Raw genomic sequence first — 9,550 nt, forward strand, 5'->3', positions numbered from 1 at the left:
TCTCCCTCCTCACCCCCACCTCATTCTCCTCCTAGGACCCACAGCCCCTGGTTTCTGACCACAGGATTACCTCACTCGCGAGATTCCAGAGCGCAGGACCCTGCCCATGCCCCCTCGGAGACCCCTTTGACACCCCCATGCTAGGGTTGCCTCCCCAGAAGGAAAGAAATGCGTCCAGTGTGCGCCTCTAGCTGTTGTTTTGCCCTTGCAAGGAGCCCGCAGGGAGATACCGCCAACCCCCCAGAGGTGGTCAGGAATTCTCTGGGGGATGCGGGGCCTGAGCAAATATTTTTTGCAGGGCCACTATCTATACAATTTGAATCACCCGAAGTCAGCGTCTCGGCGCTATTTCGGTGGCCCTATCTCGCAGGATGTCTTGAAAGAAATACCGCGTCAAGCTTCAGGAATGGAGGCCACCACTGGCCGGGACGACTTCATAGAAGCAAGTCTGGAGCCTCAGGCATCTCTGGGTAGATGCTCCCGCGTGTTCTGGGTAGAGAGCCCCCCTCAGAAAGGGAGTAACCCGGCCAGGGCCCACGAAGGTCCTGGTCCTGCCTTGGAGCGCCCCACCTAGACTGCCTGGACGGCACTGCCAGGTCTCAGGCACCAGAGAGGGACTTAGAATAACTCAAGGTAGGCGCTCCAAAGCCCACGCTCCCTGAAGCGTGGGGCGGAGTTAGGGGCAGAGTGACGGTGCAGCAGACCAAATGGATGGAGAAGCAGATCTGAACAGGTCCTGTGGGCTGTTCTGCTCCAGCTAAAGCCCAATCTGGCCATTACCTGTCTCTGGCCCCTACCCTCATCCAAGTTGCACAGAGAGGTGTGAGAGAGAATGTGGTATTGAGGCTAAGATAGTTCAGCCTCTTGAGACTCCTGCCCCCTCCAAGTCCCACCCCACACAGCAGCCAAATCCTGTCAAGTTCCTCCTGGCTTAAGTCCCTAGTGCACTCACCTGCAAGGCCCTTCATGATAAGGCTCTCCACTCATACCTTTCCCACTTCATCTCCCCATGCTCACCCCCTGGCTCATATTCCTCCAGCCACCCAGACATTCTAGCTGTTCCTCCAGTGCACCAGCCCCATCCAGGCTCAGGGCCTTTGCACTGGCTCACCAAGTTTGCATCCTCATCATTCAGATTGCCTTTCAATATCACCTGTTTTCAAAGGCCTTCCCTGACCGTTCTGATGGAAGTATTCTCCGCCCTCTGCACACAGTCTATCCTCTCATATTGTTTTATTATATTGTCTTCAAGGCACTCAGCACTATGAGACTATCTCGTTTTATTTGTTGTGTGTTCACTGTTGGGTGCCTCCTCCCCCACGACAGGAGGTAAGCAACCCACTAGAAGAGCCTTTTGCACCCCAATGTTCGCAACTGCACCTCGAAGTCTAGAAAAGAGCCTGTTCTCTAGTCAGCACTCAAAAAGCATGTGTATAATATATTCAAGGTTAGAGGAGAACAAGCAAGGCTGGAGGGAAGTTGACTCTTCCCAACAGCACCAGATTTTATGGGAGGGGAGATGGCAGGCCATGAACTGGGAGACCTGCCTCCTAACGGGACTGGCAGGATAAGGTATGTTGGCCACCTCCCACCAATCCCTTAGGGCTGGGATTTGCAGGACATTCATACCTTTTGTGACACATGTGGCCCCCTTCATCCTTCTTCTCATCCTTTTGTACCCCTTGCTCTCTGTCCTATTGCAACATTTAGGATCCCTTGGCACCCCTCTATGTCCCCTGAACCCCTCAGCACCTTCTCATGACCCTTTATAACTTCATCCCCTCACAGCCCTCTATGCTCCCAGCCTGGTACTGCCTTTGGCCCTTGCCCCTAGGAACCTGGGGCAGCAAAGCCACGAAGCTCAGAAGCAGGTTCTGGAGGTAGCGGGTCCCAGGGTACAGCAGCAGGTTTGCACCCAGGTACTTACACAGCCAGATCTCTAGCCCCAGGAGCCAGGTGGAGGATCTTTTGTGGCCTCACAAGGGTGAGGATATGTTGCAAAACACAACCGAGCCACACTGCGGGGGACACCTGCCCAAAAGGGATTTTGGTTTAAGGAATGGGCTAGGAATCTTCTGCTAGCTCCCGGGTAAGGTCGGGTGGCTGGAGATTGAGAGGACAGATGACTTTGGTGCCACACTGGCATAATTTCACATCTGGCTTCTACTATTTATTTTGTTTGGGTATCCTTGGATACTAATTTCACCTCTTTGAGCCTCAGTTTCATCTGTAAGATGGGAACGATATATTCTTCCCAGAGTTGCTGTGGTTCCAGGGGTTCTCTGAAATTAACCAAATGAATTAAAGGTGGAGAAAACAGCTTGTCCCCACATGCATGTATGGAATAAAACAATATCGAGAAAAGAAAGAACACTCTGGCTGGCTGCACAAGTAGAGAAGTAGTGGAATCTGTCTGCTGCCCGTGCCTCCTAATCTCCTGTCCCTGGTGCTGAAGCAGAACTCACTGCCCACTAGGTACTCTTCCTATGATGCAGGTGAGTATTGATGGGGACTCCCGTGGCATCTAGATGGCATCTCCCCACATGCCCATTCTCTCCTCACCGCCCCGCGCTGCTGTCTCTCTTTTGTACATCAATATCTTTGACAGCCTTGCTCCTCAAAGGGCAGCCTTGTACCAACAGCAGCAGCATGCCCTGGAGCTTGTTGGAAATGCAGAATCCCTGCCCCAGACCTATTGAATCAGAATCTGCATTTTGATAAGTTTTCCAGAGGATTCAACCCCAGGAAAGTCATATGCACATTTAAGATTGAGAAGCACTAGTTGGAAGTTTAAAGTACCTCCACTTAAAATTCATGAAATTCACAACTTTCTCAGTTTGATGGTATTTGATGCTGTCACTGGAAATGTTATCTCAAGCCACAAGAGTACAACCACATAACATTAGGAAATTGGTATTTCATTCATTGTGAGAGGTTATATCCCCGATCTCCACAATATGACCCTATATTAATTTGCTTTTTTTTAACTAAATCATTTTCCTTAAAATACTATGTAATATAGTTTTAGGGGTAAATCACATTTAGGCTTGTAAAAGACTTTTGTATGCTTCTCCATTCCCGTCAATCATTTTAAATTCTTTTTGTTATTTTTCCTTGTATTTACCTCTAAGTTTCTATTGCTATTTCTCGATTTTTCTATGTTTAGATGTTATCTGTCGATTTCCTGATATGAATTAAGGACTTAGCTTTCCTTCCGCCCTCCCACCCATACACACCCAAAGACACAAACATACACTTTCACTCCTTTCATTTTCCCCTAAGAGCTAAATCACTGGAGCCAATATTCAGTGCTTATATGATGACCATGTAAATATTATTGTTTTACTTTTTGTGTTCCCTGAAGTTAATAATTTTTTTATCATTTGCTTGGTTTCAAGGCACCAATTGCTAATTCAATCCCAAAATTTCCAACAGAACTGGACATTTATTTTGAATATGTCTAAAAGCAGCAGATAATCAATTTCATTTTTTTTCTGGAGACATGCCTTCTGGAGCGTCTGTCTATCTTTTGATTTCAGGCTGAGTTCCTTGCTTTCTTCACCTGGGAGCACAGCTGACATCCCAGGCCTTTCTCATCATACATATCTAGTATTTAGCTTCTTTCATCTTTCATATTGTCCTCTTTCTTTGTTTTTCCGAAGCGCATCCTCCAGTAGCTTTCTAAGAAAAAGTGTACACAAGGTACAATTTTTGAGACCTCATATGGCTTAAAATGTCTTTATTCTAGCATCACACTTGATAATCATTTGGACAAATATGTTTCTAGGCTGGAAATCATTTTCCCTTAGAATTTTGTGGGCATTGCTTTACTGCTCTGAGCAAAAGCAATCAATGAATGGTCCCAAGGACTGGTGGCACTGGCTCCACGGGCTGTTGAGCTCATCACCACCAAAAATGTCAGGTCACTAAGCTTTAGTCTTTGGACAAGGCCCACTGGAGGCAGACATATAGTCTGATTCTTGCTCTGTCTCCTCCTCTCCTGGGGGCCGTATGACCACTGTCTTCCATTCCTCACCCCCATCAGTTTTCCTTCAAAGTGTGATTTGTGGACAAGGATCAAGTTCTCCCATTTATGATGCATTTCCATTCTTGCCTCTCAAGTCATTAAACTGAGATATGCTAGAACTTCCAGAACCATCACCTAGTTACAAATTATCAGTGGGGGTAAGTTTCTTTCCAAGGTGATCAATCTCTTCATTACATGTTCATTTTCCTTAATTTCATTCTCAGAGGGTAACCTTAACCTGCAATTTGGAGGTTACTATGTTGTAGCCCTCCTACATTCACACCCTCTTTGCCATTTCTAAAATCTCAGTATCCAAAATACCTCCCACAAACCATAGTAGTACTTAGAATGCCTAAACAGCCCCCTCCTGCCCCATTCCCAAGTAGCAGGTCACGTGGGAGCCCAGACCCAGAAAGCCTCGGGTTGTTTCCTGGCAGAGTCTATCTCTGCATTCCAGGGCTGCAGTCCTGAAAAATCCCTCTAGGGACCCACAGGCATCGCCCTACTCTCAGGAGAGAGAGCATTGGATGGGAAGATTGAATGACTTGTCCCTGGACTTACAGCTCTGGGAACCTGCAGGTTTGAAAGCAGTCCTTCCTCCCTTGGTCAGCTGCCCATGTAGTGATAGGGTTAGAATGCTGCCTTATCAACTCAGATCCCCATGGGAGAGCCCCGGGGCAGAGAATTAGCAGAGGCAAGAGGCTGAGTCTTAGTTCTCCGAAATCACTGACCTCCTCTGGCTAAGCCCCACCTGGGCCACCAGCTGCTTGTGACGCCAGAACCAGCAGCAGCCACTCCCTAAACCAGGGCTCCACCTGGCAAGAGGTCACAATGCCCCAGCTGCTCAGTACCAGAATGGCTGACCAAAATGGGAGGAGGTGAGGGGGTTTTGGTGAGTGGGTGTGTGGGGAAGGGGAGATTCCCCAAGACCCCAATTCCCCACTCCCCAAGCTCACCCTTGAGTGTTTTCCACCCCCTCCCATACTCCTCCCACACAGCCCCCTTTTGTAACCTCCACTTCTCTTCATGACCCAGGTCTGCTTACCCAGGCCCCACACCCTTGCTTATCCTATCCCTTTCCCTCTCAGGGGCCTGGGTGCTGGGGAGGGATCAGGTAGTCCAGTAGGTACATATGTATCCTCCTGGGGCCCTAGCCCAGCCCAGCTCCTGGACAGTGTCCTAGGACTGGGGGCACTGGGGTTGACAATTCGGGCAGTCTTTTCCATGGCTGGCCTAGCCTTCCTGCTGCTGCTGCTATTGGTCAGCTTCCTGGCCTTTGACCTGCTCCACAGGTAAGTGGGCAGCAGCCTGGCAGGTGGGCAGGTACGGGTCAGTGAGCCACTGGTCAACCTCCCAAAGCCTAGCTCCTACCCTCTCTCTCCACAGACCTGCAAGTCCCACCCGGCCACAGCACACACTTCTTACAGGGGGCCAGAGTCAGGGGGCCGGTGAGGGTCCAAGACAGCAGGCGGCTCTACTCTTGCCGATGGTGGCAGCCACAGGACAACTGCGCCTCCAGGAAGCTCTGCTACTGCTGCTTCTGGGCCTAGGGCTGCTCCTGGGGGCGCGAGGCATGCCCTTGGCCCTGCTCGGCCTGGCTTTCTGCCTCCATCCTTGGGCCTGAAATACACTGGCCATGCTGCTTCCTTAAGCCTCCTTTCCTCCATCCTGGGCTGGGCAGGCGGGAGGGTACGCTATTGTCCCCAGCCTGAACCTCAGGAGACCTCCAGCCCCACAATAGGAACAGTGGATACCTAGGTCTGATACTAAAAGTGGCAAGATAAGGGACAGGGAGCCCAGGGTTGGAGCCCAGGGAGCCCGTCTCAGATCCTGCAGGTTGAGGCTGGGCGTTCTGGCCTCCTCTGTGGTTCTAAAGAATGAAGGTCCAGAGAGAAAGACTTGCAAGAGAGCAGAGAGGGACTGGTTATCAGCCATCAGGGAAGGGACAGAGATCCAAGAGGGCTTCCCACAAGAAAGCATGAGAAACTACATCTATGGACTACCCAGGCTCCCCTGCCAGCCTGAAAGGTCCACAGAGAGAGGGTCTCAGATGAGACTCACACCCTACAGTGGCTCCTTTCTTGGCTGTACCCCACCCGAGTTCGGGTCACAATGGGGCTCTTCTGGGGAGGGTGGGGGTGAGTGAAAGAGAGTCCTTGACTCTGGGTGCTAGGCCGTCCTGGGCGCTGCAAGAAACAACATGACTTAGGTAAGACCCAGGCCCCAGCTCGAAGCCCCACCCCACCCATGCTGGTACCCGCCTGACCCCTGCACTTCCACCTGCCCTGAGGTCCCAGGCATATCCAGGGCTGCTTCTGCAGCTGGCCTGGCCCTCTCCCTAGGTGCACCAGCCATGATGCAGCAGCTGAGAATGGAGACCGATGCCATTGGGGCCGGCGAGGGGCCACAGCCGGCGGTGCCCTGGTCGACCTGGGTCACACGGCAGGGTTGGGTGCGCTGGTGCATGTACTATGTGCCCCAGAACTGGACCCAGTGGTGGATCACATCAAGCTGGAGGCAACCTCTGCAGCGTGTGCTGTGGAGCCTGGAGGGGATCCTCTACCTGCTGCTGGCGCTGATGCTGTGCCATGCACTCTTCACCACTGGCTCCTATCTCCTGAGCTCCCTTTGGCCTGTTGTGGCCGCTGCGTGGCGACATCTGCTGCCTGCTGTCCTGCTGCTGGTACTCAGTGCCCTCCCAGCTCTGCTCTTCACCGCCTCCTTCCTGCTGCTGCTTTCCACACTGCTGAGTCTCGTGGGCCTCCTCACCTCCATGTCTCATCCAGGCCATGCTCAGGACTTGGACTAATAGAAGGGAAACCCCATCCTGCTGCCTGTGTCTGTTGAGCCCTGGCCTAGGCTGAGGCTCGGGGGAGAGGGAGGGCAATGGGACCAGGGCCTTCCTGCTTCAGCAGGCCCCCAACCCCCAGTTGCTAGCAATGGTTGTGACATGGGTGACGCTGATGGAGCTGAAGGCTAGATTGACCTGATCTCTGGGTACCTCCCTCAAGATGATGCTGCAGGTACTTGGTATGGGAGAACAGGGGCTTTGAGGAGATGGGATAGGGCAGAAGGCTTAGCTAGGGGAAGAGCTTGGCTAAGCCATCAAGAACTCCCATGTGGGTGTGGTGACACCACTGGGACCCCTTTAGCAACCAGCAGCATCTTTTTTTTGCAGCTGTCTTAGCTTCAGATTCATTGAGAACATCTCTCTGGGTTCCCGTGGACTTGTCATTCCTCTTACCAACCCCCTCTTTCCACTTGCCCAAGCTCTAGAAAGGGCCCACTGACAGAAACCTAACTGCAAGAGGGCTGGCCACAAGCCCCATGAGACCTCGACTAACTCACCATCCAGATCTTTCTGCCCAGGAAGTCCCCCATGCCCTAGACATCCTAGCTCCTGCTTCGGCCCACATCCCCAAGTCTGGGAAATGGGCCAAACAGGGTAGTGAGGTTCCCAGAGAGTACCAATTCTTTAAGTCTCCTGCGGTCTGTTCTGGAAAAACAAACAAGAAGTGCCATTTCACCCACCTACACAATGTGGCCAATTAATTCTTTTCAGCCTGTGCTAAGTGGGTCCCAACTCCCTTGTGGAGTTGAGTCAGAGGCAATACCTATGTGTGAAGTACTTCGCAAAGACCAGAAAACTGTAAGATGTTGTACTGGCTCTAAAAACATTCTCTAGGCTCAAAGGTCTTTCGACCCTGAAGGCCATAGGAAGAGCGGAAAGTTCGCTAGGCCTTCAGAGAAATGCTCTGTCATGGATGTAATTACAATGGTAAACAGAGGATAGATGGTGTGGACAAGATGTAAAAGGTTGTGTGCCATGATATCTCCAAATATGCAGATGTCAAACTCTCCTGATTGTGAAATGCCTAGGGCTGGGCCCTGTGCCAGGAGATGCTTGCACAGCTGTGTCAATGGGAAAAGCATGGCCCGTGGTTTCCAAAATGGACCCAGCAAATTGCTCACAGTACCAGGAGGGCCTTGGAAAGTGGCGTCTCCAATGTCCAGGGCACTGGCTGTTCACATATCTGCTAACCCTCCAAACAAGACGGTGAATGATCAGCTATTAGACACATGATAGGCACCTTTACCCATGGCTAAGACTCAGCCACCTGACTCCTACTCCACTCGACCTCCACCCAATTCCTAACCCCAACTTCAGCTGAGTCCTGACCCCATTGTACATCTAACCCTTAAAGTCCTGCTCTTAAAGCCCTAGACCCAAAGTACCCCTCTCCAGCCACGTAAATACTCAAGCCCTGAGGACCAGACCTTAGAACTCGGGTTCATTTTTGCCAAACCTATTTGCTATGGAATTTCATAACCCTGCATGCCACTGGTTAGATGCCTTCAGCATCAGTGCCTGAAACCCCAGGCACAGTCCTTTCTTCCCATTTCCTTGTGATTCTCCCTGAAATATGGCCTGATAGTTAAGGGCAAGGCTGGACTTGGAGGTGGTAATAGCCTCATAGTTAGCATAGGTTCTGGTGTATTAGCTGAAGCTGGGTTCGAATCCCAGCATTGTCACTTTCTAGCTCCACAGCGTTGGAAATTGCTAAGTCTTCCTGAACTTCATTTTCCTCATGGGTAAAACACAGGCAAGAACAATTGTCTTAGGGCTCCTGTAGGACTCCTGGCATGTGAATGATGTTTCTGGACTGATTCTTCACTCCAGAAACTATACCTATGTGGTTACTATTCCATTTTAGAGATGAGAAGTCAGATTCAGCTAGTCACTTGCCAGTGGCAAGGCCAGGCTATTTGAGTCCTGTTCCATCGAACAGGCTACTAAAGAAAAAGCAATGGAGACAATACAAACTAACTGAAGACCCCATGCCTGTTCTTAAAGCTCGTGTCAGAGATAAAGCCTGGATGTAAATCCGGGGTCCATGATTAACTTAGCTGTGCATTGCTGGCCAGCAGCATTACTCCGGAGCCTTGAGGCCATTCCAATTAAGGGAGAGAGGAGATTTTGACCCAGATCAGACACACTGGGGGACAAGATGTGGGTAGGAGTAAGAAGGCCTTCTTCCTTTCCCCACATAAATATATCCCTTCCACTCTCCTACTCTGCTGTTGTGGGGTAAGGTGATACAGCCAGACTGGAGAGCGGATGGGCAATATTTATCAAATTAGATCAATACATACCCCATTGACCTAACAACCTAATATGAATTCTCACTTTAGGCCCATAATGGCTTTGCACCTCAAAGTGTGGTCCCAGGACCAGCGGTATAGGCCTCACCTGGGAGCTGGTTAGAATGCAGAGTTTCAGGCCTCATCTCAGGCCTGTGGAATCAAAACCTGCATTTTAACAAGATCTTAGGTGATAAACATGCACCCTGCATGAGAAAATCTGCATAAGAGGGGACATATTTGAGAGTGAAGATTGCACTGTTATTGGGGGTGGCAGGAGGTGAAATGTGGTAGATGAGCACTGTGGAGAGGTCGCAGCTGTTAGGAGGAGTGGGAACTATATGGATTGATCAGAAATCCTAGCATTGAGTGAAAAAAAAA

General features: G+C 50.6%; 2 protein-coding genes across 2 annotated transcripts; both read left to right on the plus strand.

The window, feature by feature from the left end:
• Positions 1-5,053: 5,053 nt before the first annotated feature.
• Positions 5,054-5,651, plus strand: CUNH20orf141 (chromosome unknown C20orf141 homolog). The gene is made up of 2 exons (XM_011369482.1): positions 5,054-5,319; positions 5,414-5,651. Exons 1-2 carry the CDS (start codon positions 5,054-5,056, stop codon positions 5,649-5,651), a joined length of 504 nt encoding a protein of 167 aa, XP_011367784.1.
• A 557-nt stretch (positions 5,652-6,208) lies between these two features.
• On the plus strand, positions 6,209-6,836 carry TMEM239 (transmembrane protein 239). Its single transcript, XM_011369495.2, has 2 exons — positions 6,209-6,240; positions 6,308-6,836. Exon 2 carries the CDS (start codon positions 6,381-6,383, stop codon positions 6,834-6,836), a length of 456 nt encoding a protein of 151 aa, XP_011367797.1. The 5' UTR covers positions 6,209-6,240; positions 6,308-6,380.
• The last annotated feature ends 2,714 nt before the right edge of the window (positions 6,837-9,550 follow it).

This window comes from Pteropus vampyrus, unplaced genomic scaffold (assembly GCF_000151845.1).
Source record: "Pteropus vampyrus isolate Shadow unplaced genomic scaffold, Pvam_2.0 Scaffold7, whole genome shotgun sequence".
In the NCBI taxonomy this organism is placed as follows: Eukaryota; Metazoa; Chordata; class Mammalia; order Chiroptera; family Pteropodidae; genus Pteropus; species Pteropus vampyrus.